Source organism: Carassius gibelio, chromosome A2, assembly GCF_023724105.1.
Source record: "Carassius gibelio isolate Cgi1373 ecotype wild population from Czech Republic chromosome A2, carGib1.2-hapl.c, whole genome shotgun sequence".
Lineage (NCBI taxonomy): Eukaryota > Metazoa > Chordata > Actinopteri > Cypriniformes > Cyprinidae > Carassius > Carassius gibelio.
In genome coordinates this window covers 23025196-23046871 of record NC_068372.1, presented here as the reverse complement: position 1 = coordinate 23046871, position 21676 = coordinate 23025196, and the positions used below count along the sequence as shown (strand labels likewise).

At 36.2% G+C, this 21676-nt stretch overlaps 5 protein-coding genes across 8 annotated transcripts; 4 read left to right on the top strand and 1 right to left on the bottom strand.

Annotated features, from left to right (window-relative positions):
• Positions 1 to 690: 690 nt before the first annotated feature.
• Positions 691 to 10884, top strand: LOC127933405 (AP-1 complex subunit gamma-1). 2 transcript variants are annotated; one of them, XM_052530408.1, is made up of 22 exons: positions 691 to 921; positions 2071 to 2279; positions 2487 to 2611; positions 3254 to 3395; positions 3519 to 3615; positions 3726 to 3802; positions 3885 to 3980; positions 4094 to 4174; positions 4255 to 4353; positions 4475 to 4530; positions 5660 to 5773; positions 5869 to 6009; positions 6435 to 6489; positions 7032 to 7154; positions 7373 to 7462; positions 7598 to 7725; positions 8082 to 8186; positions 8270 to 8414; positions 8500 to 8632; positions 8912 to 9063; positions 9760 to 9858; positions 9956 to 10884. In XM_052530408.1, the coding sequence occupies exons 2-22, from the start codon at positions 2079 to 2081 to the stop codon at positions 10073 to 10075; spliced, it is 2379 nt and encodes a 792-aa protein (XP_052386368.1). In that variant the 5' UTR covers positions 691 to 921; positions 2071 to 2078; the 3' UTR covers positions 10076 to 10884. The 2 variants fall into 2 exon arrangements, with proteins under 2 accessions (XP_052386368.1, XP_052386358.1); XM_052530398.1 differs by lacking the exon at positions 691 to 921 and having other exon boundaries at positions 2053 to 2279.
• A 162-nt stretch (positions 10885 to 11046) lies between these two features.
• LOC127933433 (NEDD8) lies at positions 11047 to 12335 on the bottom strand. Its single transcript, XM_052530443.1, has 4 exons — positions 12047 to 12335; positions 11759 to 11806; positions 11590 to 11672; positions 11047 to 11508 (listed from the first exon to the last, which is right to left on the bottom strand). The coding sequence occupies exons 1-4, from the start codon at positions 12062 to 12064 to the stop codon at positions 11415 to 11417; spliced, it is 243 nt and encodes an 80-aa protein (XP_052386403.1). The 5' UTR covers positions 12065 to 12335; the 3' UTR covers positions 11047 to 11414.
• A 5-nt stretch (positions 12336 to 12340) lies between these two features.
• On the top strand, positions 12341 to 14749 carry LOC127933415 (zona pellucida sperm-binding protein 3). Of its 3 annotated transcripts, none has more exons than XR_008147500.1 (11): positions 12341 to 12567; positions 12868 to 13049; positions 13125 to 13228; positions 13318 to 13409; positions 13486 to 13666; positions 13771 to 13876; positions 13952 to 14040; positions 14136 to 14227; positions 14322 to 14397; positions 14491 to 14530; positions 14637 to 14749. XR_008147500.1 is itself a non-coding variant. In XM_052530419.1 (11 exons), exons 1-10 carry the CDS (start codon positions 12492 to 12494, stop codon positions 14525 to 14527), a joined length of 1020 nt encoding a protein of 339 aa, XP_052386379.1. In that variant the 5' UTR covers positions 12341 to 12491; the 3' UTR covers positions 14528 to 14530; positions 14637 to 14749. The 3 variants fall into 3 exon arrangements, 2 of the variants coding, with proteins under 2 accessions (XP_052386379.1, XP_052386387.1); XM_052530419.1 differs by having other exon boundaries at positions 14322 to 14382; XM_052530427.1 differs by having other exon boundaries at positions 14322 to 14387.
• A 559-nt stretch (positions 14750 to 15308) lies between these two features.
• On the top strand, positions 15309 to 17743 carry zp3f.1 (zona pellucida glycoprotein 3f, tandem duplicate 1). The gene is made up of 10 exons (XM_052530387.1): positions 15309 to 15464; positions 15592 to 15770; positions 16183 to 16280; positions 16400 to 16491; positions 16567 to 16747; positions 16876 to 16981; positions 17054 to 17142; positions 17206 to 17297; positions 17441 to 17519; positions 17609 to 17743. Exons 1-9 carry the CDS (start codon positions 15404 to 15406, stop codon positions 17488 to 17490), a joined length of 948 nt encoding a protein of 315 aa, XP_052386347.1. The 5' UTR covers positions 15309 to 15403; the 3' UTR covers positions 17491 to 17519; positions 17609 to 17743.
• Positions 17744 to 18085: 342 nt separating this feature from the next.
• LOC127933368 (RING finger protein 212B) lies at positions 18086 to 21295 on the top strand. Its single transcript, XM_052530321.1, has 13 exons — positions 18086 to 18205; positions 18380 to 18501; positions 18620 to 18672; positions 19329 to 19403; positions 19539 to 19645; positions 19722 to 19782; positions 19868 to 19896; positions 19976 to 20019; positions 20117 to 20141; positions 20231 to 20279; positions 20399 to 20459; positions 20598 to 20628; positions 20730 to 21295. The coding sequence occupies exons 2-13, from the start codon at positions 18402 to 18404 to the stop codon at positions 20803 to 20805; spliced, it is 711 nt and encodes a 236-aa protein (XP_052386281.1). The 5' UTR covers positions 18086 to 18205; positions 18380 to 18401; the 3' UTR covers positions 20806 to 21295.
• Positions 21296 to 21676: the final 381 nt, after the last annotated feature.

The following is a 21676-nucleotide window of genomic DNA, read 5'->3' as shown; positions in this document are numbered from 1 at the left end:
AATTGTCATTTTTGGTCATTTAATTCTATGGATGTGGTTCAGATTTCAGTTCCTAATAATAGATCTTATTCCAGTTTACCTTCCTGTTTTTGAGAGAGTAGTATCTAATTTGTGCCAGTTTCTAGAACCAAATAAGTTACACTACCTTTTTTTTTTTTGAGGAAATTAATAGACTACTTTTATATAGCAAGTGTGTCAATTTAATAAAATATACAGCGAATACATTTTTATGTTACAAAAAAAATTCTGAAAAAAAGAAACAAATGTGTTTTTATTTAAAAAAAAAGATTATTTATTTATTTATTTATTTTGAGTTGGCATACTAAATCCGCATACTAGAATGACTTCTAAGCTTCTGAGGGATCATGATACACTGAATACTGGAATAATGGCTGCACTTAAACAATTTAAATGACATATCTGATCAAGTAAATGGAGCCTTGATGAGCAAAAGACTAAAAACATTACTGACCACAAACGTTTGCACAGTAGCGTACTAGTAATTGAAATGCCGTAGGTAGGCCTATCAGCAACAGCCAGAAAATTATATTAGTTATTTTATGGAATAAATATTCAGACGGCGTGTAATACTTTGCTACATTTATTGTATAATTTACCATATAAGAAAAATCAGTAAATTGTGTATGGGCCCTTTAAATACACACTGCACACAAGCATTTTTCCAGTTCCAGAGCAGTTGGACAGGAATGAATGGCACACCCGGATGGCGGAAGTTGCGCTTGTACTATGAGGCTTATGGACACATTTGTAAATACTCTTACAGCGTAAAGTTACTCGTACGGTAAAATCCTCGTCTGGTAACCAACGGTTACATCGCAAGGTTAAACGGCGGAGGAGGAGCGGATGTAGGCACTGAGCAGCTGACAGCTTCGGCGATTGAGATTACTGCGCTGCCAAAAGGTAAGACGATGAGCGCGAGATCAGCTGCTGGAACATCAGCCGACTGAAACACAGGTTGACAACACTCGAGACCTGAACAAACTTGACTTGCCATAGAAAAGTATAAGTATTACTCAATTTAACCACAAACATATGCTGTGCTCCACAAAAGCAAGAAATGTTTCTATCTTTTGCAAACGATGAGAGCGACATGCAGCGCTAATTTATCGCAGTTTTCATGTGTTTCAAGTCTTTCCTGTCGTAATCGTTTGACTGTTGACGTTTCATCAGTATTATATTGCATCTGATTGGGCTGCACACACAGCGTTTGTGTTTGAAGATGGTGGACTTCGCAAACTGTCTGTAAATGAACACATGGACTGCGCTGTAAATAATATATGATGAAGGGTGTATTAGATGTCAAAACGATAATGAGATGTGCAATGCGTTTTGATGATAGGAACGTACGTCACAGCGACTGAAGGCCGCGATGCGCATGCGGGCATGAAAGTAGTCCGCCTGGGAAAATCTGAAGTGAAAGCCGGTGTAGCTATGTTCCTCACCTGGAGAGGAAGTAAAGTGACAGCCCCAAATATTCTATCAATTACTTTTAATTTACTTTTCATTTACTTTTCAATTACAGAACATTTTTTTTAAAGTTTTGCAGACCAAAATAATAATTAAAAATTCGAATCTCTTTCTTCGTTCTTTTGAACTTCGTATTCATAAAAGAAAAATGTATTACGGTGTCTACAAAAATATTTGGCAGCAAAATTGTTTTCAACATTGAGAATGATACGAAATGCTTCTTGCGCACGAATTCATCATATTAGAATGATTTCTGAAGAATTATATGACACTGAAGACTGGAGTAATTAGCATGGAGTAATCTTTACTGTATTTTATTTAATAAATGCAACCTTGAGCATAAAAGACATATTTAAAAAAAACATATTTTAAGTCCATATTTACTTAGAAATAGTTCTTAGTTTAAGTGAAACCAGGTAAAACCCACCTTTGCAGTTAATCTAAAATAGTAATTGAAGTCAAGTTTATTTACAGAAATGCAAATGAATCAAGCACCAAGAAACTGTCAATGCAAAGTCCATGCTTTGTGTGGTTCCTCTTTCTGTTTCTATGAAATGCCTCTCTCAATCTCTCTGATTACAGATACAGTCATGCCTTCCTCAGTGCGTTTACAGGAAATGATCCGGGTCATCCGAAGTGCCCGGACGCAAGGTGAGGAGAGGGGCATCATCCAAAAAGAGTGTGCGGATATCCGAGCACAGTTTCGCCAGGGTGACAATGGGGAGCGTTCACACAGTCTGTCAAAACTACTCTACGTGCACATGCTGGGCTACCCGGCACACTTCGGCCAGGTAACTGTCAACGTGTGTGTGCATCTGTGCGATTGCACTGATGACTAATGAGGTTTTGCATCTCTGATTATGGATACATCACATTATACCACCTCATTTATTTCTTGTCTATACATCCTTCTCTTCCTGTGCTCATATTATGTTTTTTGATCATCTTTTCACCTGTTCTATATCTTTATATGATAACTTTAGCATTGACTTCTGCAGATGGAGTGTGTACGTCTGATTGCCAGCACCAGGTACAGCGAGAAGCGGATTGGTTACCTGGGTGCCATGATGCTCCTAGATGAGAAGCAGGATGCTAGTTTACTGATTACCAACTCTATCAAGAAGTAAATACTATAAATGTTTTTAAGCAGAATGCATTTTGTAATTTAATGTATTTATTTATTTATTTTCAAATAATAGCTTGCCCAAAAATAAAAATTTACTTCCTGCTCAAGCCATCCAAGATACTGTATAGATGAGTTTGTTTCTTCATAAGAACTGATTTAAAGAAATTTAGCATTACATCGCTCATTCTCCAGTGGATCCTCTGCAGTGCATGTGTGCTGTCAGAATGAGAGTTCAAACAGCTGATAAAAGCATCACCATAATCCACAAGTAATCCAAATGACTCCAGTCCATCATTAATATCATGTGAAGCAAAAAGCTTTGTCTTTGGAATAAACAAATCCATCATTATGATGTTTTTAAACTTACAACCGCTTTTTGGAAATTAATTCTGATCCAAAAATCCATTCGTGAGCAAATAATGTAATGCAAAATTTGAAGATGAAGAAACATGATGGCTTAAGTATAAGTAAGTTTTCAGCAAATTAACATTTTTGAGTGTACATTTAAATAAATGATTAAATAAATGTGCTTTTATTTTATATAAACATTTTATTTACTTATTTTTTTATTTGCTTTTATTTAATTATAATTCTAATTTTGAATCATTATTCTGACTGCCCATTTTATCTCTGTTGTAGTGACCTTTCCCACAGCAGTCAGTATGTTCAGTCTCTGGCTCTGTGCACTCTGGCCTGCATGGGTTCAGCCGAGATGTGTCGAGATCTGGCACCAGAGATTGAACGGCTCCTCAGGGCCTCTAATTCTTACATCAAGAAAAAGGTCAGTTCATGACATTTTATGTCTATAAACTTATAGTTTATGTCATGTCAGCATCCAAACTAACACAATCCTGTTAAATGATGTTTTATTTGTGTGTACTGTTGATCATGATTAATTATTTAGGCCACGCTGTGTGCCGTCCACATAATAAGAAAGGTCCCAGAGCTTGCAGAGATGTTTACTCCTTCAGCAAGGTCTCTGCTCTCTGAAAAGAACCATGGTTAGTGTTTCTTTTTGCAGCCTGTGTATAAACATAAAAAATCATATTATGTGTAGTGTTTTTAATATTATTATATATTTTTTAATATAATTGCCTAAATGTTTCCACAGGGGTTTTGCATGGGGCTGTAGTTCTTATCACTGAACTGTGTAAGCATAATCCTGGCACTCTTGATCAGTTCCGCAAGGTAATTCAAGTGAATTTTCTCCAGAACCTTTTGTTTAACTACTCCGTTATACAGACTTTTTTTTTTCTTACCATTTCATTAGGCTGTTCCTGAACTGGTTCAGATTATGAAAGGTCTTGTGACATCCAGTTATTCTCCTGAGCACAATGTAGCTGGTATCAGCGACCCTTTTCTACAGGTCTTGTTGGTTACAGTCAAACTCAATATCACTCTTTATTACAACACACTTTCTATATTTTATAGTAAACACTCTGAATATTAGGGTTTGATTGGTCTCTCTCTGTCCCTCAGGTTCGGATTCTTAGACTGCTGAGAATCCTGGGTCACAATAATGACACCGCTAGTGATGCCATGAATGACTTGTTGGCACAGGTACAACAGAACAAACACACCCTGTGTAATGTCGTTATGTGTATTTAAAGCAGCTTGAGCTTGATGATTCTTATGCACAGGTGGCTACAAATACAGACAGCAGTAAGACTGCAGGCAGTGCTGTGCTGTATGAAACAGTCCTAACTATCATGGACATCAACTCAGAGAGCGGGCTCAGGGTTGGTTACAATTTCATATTCAATTTTATGTTGAGTGGGGATTGATTTAAACTGGAGCATAAACTGGCATTTCTGTAGATTATTTTGGGACTTAAAATGCATTTAATTTATCTCTTTTAAGGTGCTTGCTGTAAATATCCTGGGCAGATTTCTACTTAATAATGACAGGAATATTCGGTAAGTTTCTTCTTTATGTTAATGCTTCAATATTTAAAATACTTAAAATCTTAATTAAATTAGATCTAATGGTTATTTTATAATTTAACACCACATACATTTTTTGGTTCACTACCGACGTGAACCGATTGTACACTTTATTTACTTTAGTAATTTATTCATTTATTTACTTTTCAGCAAGGATTTATTAAATTGATCAAAAGTGAGAGTAAAGACATTTGTAGTATTACAAAAGATTTATATTTAAAATAAACACTACTCCTTGGAAGTTTCTATTTATCATCAAATCCTGAAAATTTTTTACAGAATCCACATAAATATGAAGCAGCATGACTGTCTTCAACATTGACTAGATGTTTTTTGACCACCAAATCAGCATATTAGAATTATTTCTATGAGACTACAATGATGTCTGCTGAAAATTTAGCTTTGCCATCAAAGGATTAAACTGAATTTTAAAATAGAAAACATTTATTTGACATTGTTATAATATTTCACTATATATTTTTTCTCTCTCACTGAACCCAAACTTTTAAACCGTAGTGAATCTTCAAATTTAGTCATTGTCCTTTTGGAATAAGTGCAGATCTATTTCAGAATTATGTACTGTTTACAGGGGTCATATGATGTTGCTAAAAAGAACATTATTTTGTGTATTTGGTGTAATTAAATATGTTTATGATGTTTAAGGTTAAAAAATACACATTATTTTCCACATATTGTACATTTATTGTTTCTCCTCTATGCTCGCCTTTCTGAAACGCGTCAATTTTTACAAAACTCATTGGTCTGAAAAGCGAGGTGTGCTCTGATTGGCCAGCTATCCAGTGCTTTGTGATTGGCCAAATGCCTCAAGCGTATGACGGAAATGTTACGCCCCTTGCCATACTGTGATGCGTGTCCCGGTCAGAACACTGGCACTACAAGACAAAAACAATAAAACCTCTTTTGGAAGGCCAAACAAAGTATTTTCGCTTTCACAATGAAACAGCGTCTTCACCACATGGTGCCGGCAGGAACAGCAAGAATCAAAGTTACTCCTTTTCTTTGCGTGAACATTTGGCCGTTTGTGTTTATTAAAAATGTGTTTTTAATATTTAAATTTTTTGTCTCCTCTAATCCATTACAGCTATATTTCAATGACATCTCTCCAGAAGATAGTGCAGACGGACCACAATGCAGTGCAGCGGCACAGAGGCACCATTGTGGACTGTCTGAAAGACCAAGACACCTCAGTGAAACGGTACTGTAAATTCTAAAAAGTGAAGATTCATTGAAATTACAGACATATACAAAGGGTCGTGTAATTACAGCTATTCTGCTCTGTTTCTTTTGCAGTCGAGCATTGGAACTGTCACTTGCCCTTGTGTCTGCTGTGAACATTCGCTCAATGATGAAGGAGCTGCTAATTTTTCTTTCAACCTGTCCCCCAGAGCTTCGATCTCATACCACTTCCGGCATCTTCAACGCCGCTGAAAGGTATCATCAGTCCTTTGTACTTCATATCTACCTGTTAGTTTCATCTATTAAATGTCTGTGGCTCGGCCGTGTTCATTTGTCAATGTGTCTCTCCTACTGAACTCTTACATCTGAGCAAGTGCCTCGCTTACGTTTGCTCTCATACAGGACAATGTCCAGTGATTTGGTTTCTGTAAAGCATGCCTACCTTTAATATACATCCCCATCATTTAATTAACTGGCAATGTCAGTGTACTGTAAGCTAATTAAAATTCATGAGCTCAAGTCTTTGCTATTTTGTGAGGTCTCAGCACACCATAATTGCCCCACCCATTCTAAAACGCTTGAAGTAGGAATCTCAATATATTTCCATTGTCTTCTTTTTGTTTTTGTGTATGTGGCAAGTCACAGGCACTGAATAGCACTGGTTTTTGTGTCTTGGACAGGTATTCCCCTTCTAAGCGCTGGCACATTGATACCATCCTGCATGTACTCACCACGGTAAATAGCCACTGCTACGCAACCAAACCAGTTATATACCTCCTAAAATATGATGAAAAGTCATCCCCTTGACAAATAAACAGTGTAAAATCTGATTCTAGTTCATTCAAAAATGTCATAATAACAATCAACACAATATTATTTTAGTACAATGTTAACTCACATTTCCATGCAATGAAAGCAAATGGTAGTATTCGATTGGTGTGCATTATTTAATCTCTTCTGAAGCCATTCTATAGCTTTGTATGATGAACAGACTTTAACCTTGTTTGGTAGACAAATATGCAGACAAATATATATTGCTATAGCCAATAATTAGGAAATGGTTACCACAAATTAAGAAATTGTTCCTATGACTTATAATAATTAGTTTCCTTGCCACATTGTGCTAGTTCATTTTCTTGTTTTGGTCTAATTAAAATGAGAGAAACACAATATTTCTTTTTCCTCCATTTGTCATGTTCAGGGCTTTGTAAAATGAGTTTGAACAACACGAGAGAGTCAGTTATTTTAGATGTATTTATGATGTACACCTCTCTTAGGCAGGGGGCGATGTAAGAGATGAGACTGTGCCCAACCTAATCCAACTCATCACTACTGCATCTGAGCTTCACTGTTACACTGTTCACAAACTCTATAGAGCACTTGTAAAAGATATTTCACAGGTAAGGATACTTTTATTTGCTTATTGGTCTGCAAACAAAATGACACATGTGAAATGAATTCTGGAATCTTGTGTAAATGTGCCATGGGTTTTGGCCATTGAGCATCTATGGCCACTGAATACAAAATTTTTAGGTTGTTGTCCCATTTTCTCAAGCTTTTTGGATTTATATATGCCCTTTGTACGTGCTTGCGTGTAATAGACAGTTTATCTTCACAGCAGTCCTTAGTCCAAGTTGCGTGCTGGTGTATAGGAGAATATGGAGACCTGCTGCTGAAGGGCGAGTGTGAGGAGATTGAGCCTGTGCAGGTAAACCGAAATGAAGATTATCACACTCTGTATGAAATTACCATGGTACTAATAGCTGATGCCACCTCTTTACCACCAAGGTTATTATTTTGTAAGGATAGAGTAAATTGAGTTTTGGGCCTTTTCTGTTGCTAGGTGACTGAGGATGACGTCCTGGATGCCTTGGAAACAGTCCTACAGTCTCACATGTCATCGCCCGCAACCAGAGGCTTCGCTCTCACTGCTACCATGAAGCTGAGCACTCGTATCACAGACAATGTCGAGTGAGACATGCTTTTATCAAATAAACAGAATTAAAAAAATAGATATTAAATATATAATAGATGCTATTCTGATGAATTTCCTATTCATTGAAGAATCTGAAAATTGAGCTTTGCCATTGCAGGAATAAATAACATTTTTAAAATCTATTAAAAAAATAAAACTTTTATTTTAAATTTTAATTATATCTCAAAACCTTTACTGTATTTTTCATAAAATAAATGCAGCTAAAAAAGGCTGATAACAGTTATGGTATCAAATACGTATATCCCTAGGGGAAAAAAATCACTCACACAAACATAATTTTTTTTGTACTTTATCTTTTTCATCTATATGTTTTTTGTTTTTTCTCAATCAGCCGAATCAGAAGTATTGTCAGTAACTACGGCAGCTGCATTGACCTGGAACTTCAGCAGAGAGCGGTCGAATATAATGCACTCTTTAGGAAATATGACCACATGAGGTACCGCCGTGTGTTTTCACAGCATATTAGTGTTCATTAAAAAACATGCATGAATGGTGCTGCTTTTCAATGTTTACTCTCAGAGCTGCTGTATTGGAGAGAATGCCTGTGATGGATAAGAACTCACCTGGTCACACTAATGGAGACACATCAGGAGTTATTAAGGAGACTGACCCATCCAAACTCAAACCAGTTGAGGCAGGTTTGCTCTCAGAGCCAGCAAGCCAGGTAATAATCATAGGATATTGTATTTAGACATAGAAATGTTAAACAAGAGTTAAATCTTTTTTTGTATTTAAACGTGTATTCAAAGGTGTGTGACCTTTTGGATCTCTTGGATGGGACTGACACGCCTCTTCAGCCCAGCCCTGCCCCAACAAACAATCCAACAACTACCTCTAGCGCAGATCTTCTTGACCTGCTGGGAGGACTGGAGCCGGCACCAGGTGGGAACATAGATTCCTAAAGAACTCACCATTCCTCCAGCTGCATTTTTATTTTTTTACCCTGAAAGCTATACAAGTTTGGGATCATAAAGATAAAAAAAATGCATTAAATGGATATAAAAATGGCAGTAAAGAAAACATTTACAGTGTTACAAAACGTATCCATTTCAAATAAATGCTGTTCATTTGAACTTTCTATTAATCAAAGAATAAATGTGTCACGGTTTCCACAAAAATATGAGGCAGAAATGCAGAAACGTTGTGTTTATGTGCATGTAGTTCTCACTGAGACAGTCTATGAGAAGAATGGATTGAGCCTGAAGATCCAATGTGACAAACAAACAGATACCGAGGTCATGGTCACCCTTATTGGCTCGAACTCCACTCAGAATGACATCACCAACTTCACTCTTCAAGCAGCAGTGCCAAAGGTCTGTACCTGCTCCACTTTCACACCTAGCTCTGTTTTAGCACACACAAGCATGAGATATTCATTTTTTAGCAGCCATATTAACAGGTCAAAGCATTCACACCGTTCACAAATATTATTACTGCTTTGAACACTTTTTTTGCTATATGCTGCACTTTGAGCTCAGGGAAACTCACTAAATCCAAACTACAGTATTTAAGTAGTTTATAGTCTGTACTTCAGAGTTTTGGTTCCGTTCTGTGTACATTAATAACTATATGGATGTAATGTGGTTTTCCACATGTATCTTATATTTCACAGTAAGTTTTAGATTTATTTATTTAATGGCATTCCCGATAACCATTTTATAATTTATGGCATGTATTAAAAAGAATTACTGTCATTGTCTAGTTACCTTCAGTTGATCACATTGTAGCTTTGAAGATTTTTTCCTTTTAAAACCCCACTATTTTTAGAACCTAAGATGATTTTTATCATCATTAACCTGGAAAATTGGTCTCTTGATTAATAGTTCTTTTTAATTTGCTTAAAATTTGCTTTAACATACAAATACCATTTAAAAAGTGCTTCATGTTTTGTGTAAAGGTGGCCTTACTATTTCTATTTTATTTTTAAAATATCTATTTACGCGATCAACATATTTCAGAAGCCTTTGGATGCTATCATCTCTTAAAAACAATAATATATCGCCCTTTAGAGTGTTCAGCTGCAAATGAAGGCTCCGAGTGGTAATGTGATTCCAGCACATGGCCTTGGTCAAGTCACACAGACTGTTGTACTCAACAATCCTAACAAGGCAAGTCTTATCTGCTTATTTTTATGCAGCTGTCTTACTGAACCAATCAGCACTATTTATGCACAAGCTTGACTATACTTTTACATTGCCCCTACAGGTCAGTCTTAAGATGCGCATCCGAGTGTCTTACTCAAATCAGGGTGCAGTGCATCAAGACACAGTACAAATTGACTCCTTTCCTAGCCCAACCTGTCCCCCATCAGTCAGCCCTTTGTGACAGACCTACACGAGTCCAGCATCTCCATGACTGTATTTTCCACTAAAATGGAGATTCAAGGAAATTGGCAGCTGTCTGTCAACCTCACTATCATGGACTAAATGCTGTCCCAGCACAGATTTGATACAACGGGTTTTTATGTTATCTTGGTTTGAATCGTCTTGAACAAAGTGTGGTTTCATGTGCTGTCATTACTGCACAAAATAAACAGTCAAATAAATGTACACTATCATTAGATAAGATCCTTTATACACTGTCTAAATAAGTTGAATACCTTGCTGATATCTTCATGTGTACCTCTGTAACTGATTCTGGGAATGAACAACATGAGCTGAGAGGTCAGTTGAGCTCCAGTTGTGTTACTGTTATCAAGCCTTTCTCGTCATCATTTATTCCCATTTTACCTTTTCCTTTCAAAGTCTCAATATATTCCTGGAGCACCATTGTATCATTTTATTGACAGTGAATGTGAACTACCCATCTCACATTTTGAGAATGTACCATTCAAATTTCTCAACCTCATTGTATGTGTGAAAGCACAAATATCCATTGTTTATTCTTTCATCCTAAGAAGAAAAAAATACAATAAATAATATATACGGTATAATGCAGTGCATTAAAAAAAAATGAGTTTTAGGAAGATGATGGTTTAGCCAGTTGTAATGATACAACATGGCTTTAAGAGCCAGGATTGTTTGTTAACTAAAGCCTTTGTGACCATGATTAAAACCATTATACTTAACTAAACCACTTTTGTTACCTGAAATAGAATATAAATAAAAACTCAAATAAAACTTATTTTATTTGAACCAGTTGCCATAGCAACATTTCTCATTTTCATTTAGTTTTGCTTGATGTACGAAACTAAATACAAAGACATACAACAAACTAAATTTAAGAAAAAAAAAGTAAAAAAAATATTTCTAAAAACTACAATAGTTTCTCAGTACTAAACACTGTCAAAAGCTGGATGAGGAGAATGAGTTGAATTTATTTTTTTTAAACAGCAAGGGATAATGCAAACTTATCTTTCTTAAAACTAAAGTAAACAGTTCTTCATGTGCACTAGTTTTTTTTTACTGTCATATACTATAGAATGAAAGGGGCAGAAACAAACTTTAATATGATCTAAAATCTAGGTTGTAAACAGTGTGCAGGATGCATATGTTCACTGTGATCACACTAACATGATGTGATTTATGAAAAGCCAAAATGTCCACTTTTAGCTGTAAACACCAGAGCCTGAATCCTGCTGTTTGTTTTGATATGCATGATAACACAGATTTCTTCTATTTACAATCTTAACAGATTAGAGGAAAGACACTGGGTGACTGCAGGGCTAGTGCAGGCTTTGGCCTCCTCTGAGAGCCAGAACTAAATGCAGGACAGATCCTCCCTGGATCTTGTAGTCAGCAGCAGTCTTCTCATCATTCCTGAAATACAGAAGGACAGATGAGAATGAGTTTTCCCCTCAATAGCTGAATTCAGACTGATGTATTAACGGGGAACTTTACATTTGTTTTCCGCTGTAAATGAGTCTTTGCTGTTGTGGTGGGATCCCCTCCTTTTCTTCCACCCTCTCTTTGATTCTCTCCACCTTGTTGGTAAAGGAGATGAAAATAAATTTCCAAATACTAACAAAGATAAATAAATTGATTTAAATTATAAGCACAACAATCATACCTTGTCTGTAGGCTCGATGTCAATTTCTATTTCTTTGCCTGTGAGTGTCTGAGACACGATACAATGTTTAATTTATATATAACGTTATATATATTTTTTTTGCCAATACACCGGAATCAACTAACGTTACTAATTCAATAATTATTCTTTACTTTTCATTAAACATTCAACACACATGAAATACCAACAGTTTAAACATGTTTGTAATATTGGACAGAATAAACCAGGTTAAAAAAAAAATATTAAAACTCACAGAGGCCGCTACAAGCTAAGACAAAAATCACTTACCTTAACTTTAATCAACATATTGATTGCTGTATTTTAGTTCATACAGATTAAAGTAGCAATTGTTAAAAACCTTGTGAACCGGCTAAAAGGCTTATGCAGGAAAAAGCTCCCTGACTTCCGGTGTATCTGAAATAAACTCCGGGTGTTTTGGTAGAAACGCGATAGTTCCGCTTTTCGGCGTCTTGTTAAATCCAACGAAATTAATCTTAGTGTAACCCTGTCAAAATTATAGAAACATTGTGGATTTCTAAAAAGCTACTTATAATAAAATTAAATAAATAAATATTTACGTTTCCGTTAAAGTGAGTAAATACTGCTCATTTTTAATTTCCTCCCCAGTCAGGTGCCAGCTGTTATAAATTACTGATTAGACCAGGTAGCACATTTCAGCTGCTTACAGGGAGCATTTGGTTTGCATCTCACTTGGGGTCTGGACTATCTGATCATGAAGTACCTATGGCTAGGTTTTTTTGTTTTTGCAATTGCCACAACATTGGATGCGTCTAAAGATACTAATGACGGTAATTTTTATTTATTTATTTAATGGCACTAGAAAAAATATGCATTATGAAGTTAACTAACATCTAGAAGGATCCAACTTTAGCTGGTAGTTGTGCTTTGGAAATCTGTAATTTATCATTAGCTGGTTGACTGACCACCACGTTTAAAAACTCCGTAGAAACTTATTTTATTGCTTCTTATCTGCTTTCAAACCAGGTTCTAAACACTGATACCAATTAAGTTAGATTTTTGCAGAATTGTTTGAGTTTTTAACTTTCAGGCATGCAATGAGTAATCCCTCTCTCTCCCCTCTTCTATAGATATCCAAATCACATGTGAAGAGAGTAATGTTCATATTAAGTGGAAAGTGGACAGACCAATGACTGACAATCCTGCACGTCTTTTCCTGGGTAGTTGCTTTCCTTCACGCTTCACAAATGAATCAAGTGGAGCAGAAGCAGAATTTTACTATCCACTTGGTGCTTGTGACTTCAGACGAATGGTAAGTTTGATTCCACTAATTGCTGAATCCTGAAAAATGGTGATTTTATTATATTTTTTTCTCCATTTCAATTAGGCAACATGGAAATACTTGGTGTATGAGAACAAACTAACCTACAGGCCGTTGCCAAAGCCCTCCCCTCCTTCTTTCAGCTATCCGGTTAGATGTGTGTATGACAGGTAACCACAACTAAACTACAGATCTTCACAAGGACTCTCGATTCCAAAACATTGCCGTTAATGTAAAATTATTTCAAATGTATAATCAGGCCGAAGGGTTGGACTCCTACCTTCCAGAGCTCTTCTACGGGTGTTATCCAAGGTCATGGAGAACTGGCTTTCCACATGGAAATTCTCAATGGTAAGTAGGTAACTCTTGATCTGCTGATTCTATTGGTGGTCTTCCAACAATAACTTTCATATCATAATCCCTCCAGATGATTTCAGTGGCCCTGCAGAATCCAATGTCTTTCCACTGGGATCTTTTGTACCTATCTGGGCTGGTGTTAACCAGCAGGCACATCAGCCTCTGCTGCTGCTTCTAGAGGAATGTGTAGCCTCTACAACACTAGAAATGTACTCCGATACTCTTACATACCCACTCATCTCCAATAAAGGGTGTGTACATTTGGTAACAATTGAAATATCCATAAGTGAGCTCATTCTTTTCTACAATATAGTGGCCATATTTCTATTATTGACTTGATGTGAACCCATTGTAGGTGCCTTGTGGATAGTAAGAAAAGCTTCTCCAAGTTTTTACCAAGGTATCACTCCTCCTCGCTGCTGCTTCACCTTCAAGCGTTTAAATTCGCTGTGGGACAAGAGGTGAGGGACTCCCTTCATTGGAATATGGCAAGTTATTCAACCCTCAACTTGTTCCTGGCTGTTCTTTTCCTGCAGATCTACATCCATTGCAAATTAATTGCATGGGACCCTGACCAACTCAGTGAAGAAAAGAAGGCCTGTAATTATAATAAAGACGCCGGAGCGTAAGTGTAAACTTGATTTGTACTTAAACTCCACTATTAATTCTAAGTGAATCTGATTTATTGGAAAATATCCAGTAATGCTGTTTAATTAACAGGTGGGAGCTTTTAGACGACCCATTCCAGAGTTCTCTTTGTCAATGCTGTGAATCAACATGTCAAGGCCGTGGAAAGAGGGACACAGATTCTGGTAAATCAAAAGCATAATGCCGAATGACTGTTGTTAAATATGGCAAACATTGGAATATGGTTCTAAGTTAACATGTAATGTGTCTGGATTACAGCACCTCAAGGACTGGTACTAAAGTCTGTGCTGGGACCTTTGACATTTACAGAAGATTCACTGTGATGTAACTTCTTGTACTTTATTCTTTTGTAATTGTTCTTCGAATAACTTAATTTTGTCTTATAGTATTATGCATATTTCAGTGGTTTGTTTGTCCTCCTTTCTAGGCGAGTGGCTGTCTATAGTGATGCAATTGATAACTGACAGGTCAGTGAAGTGCGCGCCATACATGATATTCTTGTAATAAGTGACCATTTGTGCATTTACTTTTTCTTTTTTTCTTTTTTCTTTTTTTTTTTTTTTTTTTCCTCAGGTGCTGGATTCCTGATCGGAGTGATTGAGTAGGAGTGGCCCAAGAAGTCATCAGATTTTTCACTGCTCAATCTTTTATGCATCTTGTTGATTAAAAGGCTGTGAAACATCCTATTATTTGAAACTTTCTTGCTGTGATTGGTCACATCACATTTGTCTTTAAAGATTGCTCATAAATTGCCTCCAATATTTCAACAGTTATATCATTTAAATAGATTTTTCCCAGCTAAATGAGCTGGTTATAGCATGCATTGTAGGAATCTTTAAGAGTAGACTAAAATTCATTGAAACTTTAAATTCTTTAGCGGGGTGGGGGGGGGGGTGGGATAAATTTAATAATTGTATGCTTGCTCGGGTCAAAGTTTAAATTAAAATGTACAGAAATCACATTTTGTGGATATTCAGAGCCTGAGCTAGTAAAAACTACATTTTTGCAACCTGTTTTAATGCTGACTGGGAGTGATTTGCTTCAAAAAGCAAATTCTAATTAAAAAAAGTCTACCTGGCATTCAAACGGCTCCATAACCTAGCAGTATAAAACTAAATGTGTATCCAAATCAAAGTTCACATGAGAATATTTTACCCGACACTAATTTCTTAAACACTATATTAGAAAAATTTGTCACATTTTATATGATCAGAGTCAGACAAATAGCAGCTGATGTTTATCAAGTTAAATGCATTTCAGATGTGAACACTTCAATTAGGTTAACGATCAATCAAAGTGCATAAGTATGTCCTTGAAGTAGGCAACAGTGTGCCGTTACAATGCCTTCCTTTTTGATGCTTGGTTTTTTAATGCTGGCTGTTTTCTTGGTTGCCCAAGCAGGTAATATAATATGAGGTTTCTAATAGATGATGCATTTTAACACCAAGCATGTAGGTTTAACATTGCATACTATTGCTGAATTTTGTACACTGATTCTAAGTCTATCTTCAAACTTCTCTCCCATCAGCAATCACTGTGAACTGCGGCAAAAATTCTGTCTCTGTGCGATGGGTTGATGTAGACTCTCAGGTGGATCCATCCCTACTCCGCCTGGGTGACTGTCCCCCAACCCAGCTTTCAGTGAAATCTCAAGGCTCCGAGGCAGTGTTTGATGCTGAATTTTGGGCTTGTAATATTAGGAGGCAGGTGAGTTCAGTGTATTTCCCTGTTATTCTTTAGAAGTAAAGGGTAACAGATTTGCCCTTTTGATTTACTTGTGTTTGGAAGTATGAACCACTTGGGCTATTAGTTAAAAGCGCTTTCAAATGAGGAGCAAAAAAGTACTTGACCGTTCTTAAAAAGGAATTCTTTGGGCCATATTCAGCTCTTAAAACATTGCATTTGAGACATTTGTACATGAAAATAGAGACATGACTAGAATTTACTGAGATTAGTTTATCTGCTGAGGAAAAAGCAACACCACTTGTTCTTGTTGGATTAGACAGTGGTTTAGATAACAAAAAAAGGTTGTGCATATAGTTTAATGCATTCAAATGGTGACAGAGTATAGAAAAGTATTAAATTATTCAGTAATTCTTCAATCTCTTTCCCTTCATAGGTGACAACCAATGAGATTATATATGAGGCTGAGATCACTTCTCCCACATTGTCAAAAGCAACACCAATTTATTACCCTGTGGCCTGTGCATATGAAAGGTGACCTTTTATTAATGTATTTGAAGACCCAAGAGGCCCTGCTCCGTTTTAATAAGGCATATTGCTGCTTGAAGACCTTCTATGATTAATGTAAATTAAAACTGCTGCCTTTCTTTCAGGCCAGAAGACTGGGTGCCTCCTTTGTATGATCCCCTGCTGTTTCATACGCATGGCCAGGGAGATCTGGCCTTTCGTATAGCACTCATGAAGGGTGTGTGTGTATACACTTATGATGATGTTCTTGATGACTTGAATATAAAATGAAAAAAAAACTTTCTCTTGGTAGATGACTTTAGTGGTGTGGCCACTACAACAACATTCTCACTAGGCTCAACAATCCCAATTGCTGCCTCAGTTGCCCAGCAGAACCATCAACCATTGATACTGCTGATAGATGAATGTCTGGCATCCACAACACCAGAACTGGGTCCAGACTCTCATGTCTACCCACTCATTACCAATAATGGGTATGTGCGAAAACAAGATGTAGGCTTTCTGGAGCCAAAAATGTTGTTCCACAGCAGTGGAGTGAGTAGCACAGTGCTTAGTCTTGAGACCCTTTCAAGGGTTTTTTTTTTTTCTTCTCTCTTTCAAGGTGTCTTGTAGACAGCAAAAATACAAACTCAAGATTTCTGCCAAGAAAGCAGTTGTCAGAGATCAGGCTAAGTCTTCAAGCTTTCAAGTTTGCCATTGGAGAAGAAGCAAGTTCCTTTCTTTCTTTTTTGTTTTGTTTTTTTCTTTCAATGTGTGAATTTATTTTGCATCATCCTCAGGTCTACCTGCACTGCAGGCTTGTGGCATGGGACCCAAGCGACCTGGATGGTAGCAAGAAATCTTGTCAATATGACAGGATCAGCTCACGGTATACTTTCAAATTGAAAGCCTCTTGCAGAACTACATGAATAGGCTCTTTTTGTTTTTGCAGATGGGTGCTGACTGATGATCCATCCCAGAGTTCTCTCTGCAGCTGCTGTGACACTAACTGTCAAGGAAGGAAGAAACGAGAAATACTAGCAGGTCACAGTTTACTGTATTTTTGCTTACCATATGTTAACTTGTAAAATAGTGCATAAATTTGATCTTCACTTAATTGCAAGTGTGAAAATCATGTATTGAGTTTTACTACTGGTCATGAACTGACTTGACTGCATGATCTACAGATTCCACAGCTTTAAATTCGGTTATTGGGCCTCTGGTTATTAAAAACTGAGGACTGGGTCATACCTTGGATTTAACTAGGTTTGCCATCTTAATGTTTTTTTATTTACTTATAATGTGTATGTATATATGTATGTTGTGACATCTATTATGTTGAATTACTTTCAAAGATTGCATCCAAGCTGTTTTTTGGACATCCTAAGGGTGGAGCTCCTGTTCAACTGCTGTTTCTCTTGAGAGTAATAAACCTTTATAAGAGTGGGTGTTGTTTGTCATTACCTATATTAAAGTTTGTGCTTCTGCTATGGATGGATATGTGCATCGTTTTTATTATTTTTTTATTATTATTATTATTAAACCGCTCTAGAACCATTTTGGTTTGTGAAATAAGGCCTGGAAGAGAAAAAAAAAGACCTGCTACTAAAAACATTCTGAAATGATACTTTTTTTTCCTCTCTCTCTTCTAACTTCTGGAAACAAATGAGCACACTGTATTGATCCCGCAGTTGTGATAGACAAAAGCATAGAGTATGAATTTGGCTAGTGATTTTGTGCCTTCACACGAACTAATCGCAGACACGATTTTAAAACCACGTTTACACGTCTATGGTTTTCACTACACTGCCAAAGAGATGGCGCCAAAACCGTTCTCTTCAGGAATTCTCCAACGGTTTATGGCGACATCGACTGGTAAATTAGTTCAGGAACGCTAGCGCTCACTCGAGGCTAAGTTGAGATCTTTTCTACGTTACTCTTAACAGTTACAGGTAAATTATTCAAATAAGCATACCATTCGTAAAAGTAAATTGTTTTTACTATGACAAATAAATATTTAAATGTAGTCCTCAATTAGCTAGCATTGCAAGATTAGCAAGAAGCATGTTATTGGAGCATAACATGTTACATTACATCTATTATGTTAATTCTTTTTTTTTTTCTAGGTGGCCTCTTTACAGAATTGAAATGAATTGGTTTCACTGTAATAACTGTTATGTGAGAGAGGGGAAAAAATTCGTAGTGTCCAGTTGTGGCCATATATTTTGTGAGAACTGCGTAAATACAAGTCAGTACGCAACACGCTCTTTTTGAGATTTTGCTAATTTGAGTGTTTTTTTATTGCATTTTATTTTTATTTTCGAGAGTAGTGTCAATCATTAAGTAAGTGTAATCTCCTCCTAAAGGTCAGTGCGGAATTTGTCATGGCAACTGCAACTACCTCCATATATCTGATCAGGTACGTTAAGTCAAAACCAGATGATCTCGGCAACATTCACACGGAATATTGTTTTTTTTTTTAGAAAGGATTTGCTCCACAGGGGAGTCTGGCCCACCTTAAACTATGCTCCTACCCACCCTCCAACTTTCCAGCCTTACCCTGAGGGTCCTGTTACACAAGTCAAATCAAGTCGTCTTTAGTGCTTTATAAAATACAGATTGTGTCAAAGTAGCTTTACAGTGTTAAACAGGAAAAAGCACACTGGAGGTGGGCTTCTTTGGAGTGCAAAATATGATTCTGTTCATACACTGTTTATGTATGAGAGATTAAGGTCAGATTGAGAACAAATTCAGTTGATGTGTTACGTATGATCAAAAAAACAAAACAAATCTGTAATGAAAAAATTGCAGAAAATAGCAGATAATATAATTGTTTAAAAGACTAAAACTAAAAAGGTGATAAAAGCAGACTGAGTTGTTAAAATCCTAAGTTCAATACTAATATGTATTTATTTAACATTTATATTCACTATGGTTACATGTATTATTATTGATTAGAAAAAAAAAGGATTAACTTTGGTTACCTTTAACAAACCTCACCTATGCCTAAACCAACATTTAAACAACCATATATTTCCTTACATGTTCCATTCCTTTTTTTCTTTTTTTTTAAAGATGAAGCCACAGGAAAAGATGTTTTTCAAAGATCCAGTGAAACTCGTTCAGTCTCGACTGGAACATATTGCACAGGTAATTTTCTGCTTAGCAAATAAATTTTATTTGTCCCAGTTAATTTATAATTAACTGCATCTAAATAGGCAAGGGGGGCCCTGCCCTAAGCAAACACAATTCTGCCATTTATAACTTAAGAACCATTTGTTTCAGATTGCTATTTTTCAGAAAAGGCAGAAGGAGCGAGTCATTGCATTCCTAAGGAGCAGGTCTGTGGAACTAGAACGAAAAGTGAAAGAAGTCCGTGATCAGTGCTACAGGTGGTCATTTGTGGCTTAGATCTAAAATATAGATTTAGTGGCACTTGACTGTTTAGTTACTTGTGGTTTATTTAAGGCAAGTGTCTGAGCTGAAACAAGAGAACGAAGAACTAAAGAAACCGCTTTCTCAGAGGAGGGTGAGAGTTTCTTATTATGTGTCTCATGCTTCCCTGATAACTTCCGTTCTCTTTAAATGCTATAGTCTTTCTTCCCTCCACAAAGACATCTCCTGGGAGGTTCCCAATTAATGGGTAAATACAGAATCGTCTTTATGTGCATAAATATGTCATAACATAATATACACTTAAAATATATTCTGTCCATACATAGAGGAACTCCAAGGATGATTCTTCCTGTGGCTGTCACATCCCCAGGTAGCAAGTTTTATAGCTTATGACAGAACCTTCATCTCCTAGATTGAAACGCTGTAAAGCTTTAAATATATTGGCATTTCATTTCCAATTTCCACAGTCACACCTCGCTCAAGAGCTGTCAGGTAGCTTGCATTTTATCATGTCATTGATTTTTTTATAGTAGATTTACTTTCCTCCAAATAATACAATTCAATTCTTGATGTTGTGCAAGTTCGGGTGACACTTTGGAGAGGTTTAGACATTCCAGACTCGGCATGACAGTGAGTTAGCTTCTCGGTTACATTCTAGTATATAGTTTTAGTTTAATATAGCCAGTTTTCAAGTCCTATGGAAATAAGCAATCCTCATGTGACTGTGTTTTACTTCTAATCTGTTCTAGACACCCCCAGGGTCATCCATCTCTATGTCTAGCATGAGTTCAGTACACGAACAAAGTTTCAGTAAGTGATGTAATACTGACATTGTTAATCATATCTCTCAGATATCATTATTTGGGTGCATAAAGTAATGATTGTTTCAAGGTGGACAATCTACTGTTCAGATTCATAGTATGCTTATGTTCTCTTTATATCTTAAAGGGACACCCAGCTCAGTTAACACTCCGACAAGGTAACGTTCGATGCATTTACAAAGACTAAACATTTGTTAATGCCCCAAATTTAAAGTTTTATACTAAGCAATTGCACTGTCCATCTTCTCATGATTTATAGGTCCCAACATACAACCCCAAACAACTTTCAGTTCCAGCTTCTGGCTAGGCCTACAATCCAGTCCCCGAGGCAATAACCAATAATCAGTTGTAGCTAATTTGGGTCATTAGAAAGCCACTTCATCAATATCGCACCAATATTTCAAAAGATGAGTGATCTACTTCATCCATCCTTCATATCAGTAGATCTAATTGTATTGACATTAATTTATTTGAAAAATACAGTTTTTAAGATTTTGAGTAAATAAATGCTATATAAGCCCCCCCCCCCCAAAAAAAGGTAGCATTATTTTATTGTATTTATTATTTAATTTTTATGATTTTTTTTTTTTGCTAAAATTTTTGAGGTGTTCAATTTTATTTTGGTTTTATAAAATAAACGCATTTGCTCTTCTCGCAAATCAAATCAACCAGTTTTTCACTTGCACGTCTCTTTGACTAGAGTATCTTTGAACCTATATTCAGTATAAGTAATACACTCAAGTTCTATTCACTTCAGATACTTTAAGACTTTTACTCAAGTTGTTTTGTAATTGGTGACTTTGTAACTTGTAGTGAGGTAATTTAACTGTAAGGTACTTGTCATTTTATTCAAGCGTGGTTTTCAGGTACTCTTTACACCTGTGCAAATTATTACAAAAATAGAAAACCATTAAAGGCGTTAATCCAAAATATTTTACCATATCAAAACTTTTGTTAGTCTGGCTCATTTACAACAAAAAAGGATGTCAGAAATAAATCAGTCTAACAAATTGCATTCCCCCCCAGTTTATAAAATCAAAAAAAGCTAAACATTAAATCCACATTACGCAAAGAATGAGAAAGAAGAGAGTCTTGAACTCTTCAGCATCGTTTATTGTATAATTAATATAACTAACAGCTGTATTGTGGTCCTTTTTTATAGGTGAAATTTGATCACAAAACGATGTAATTTATAAATTAGCATAC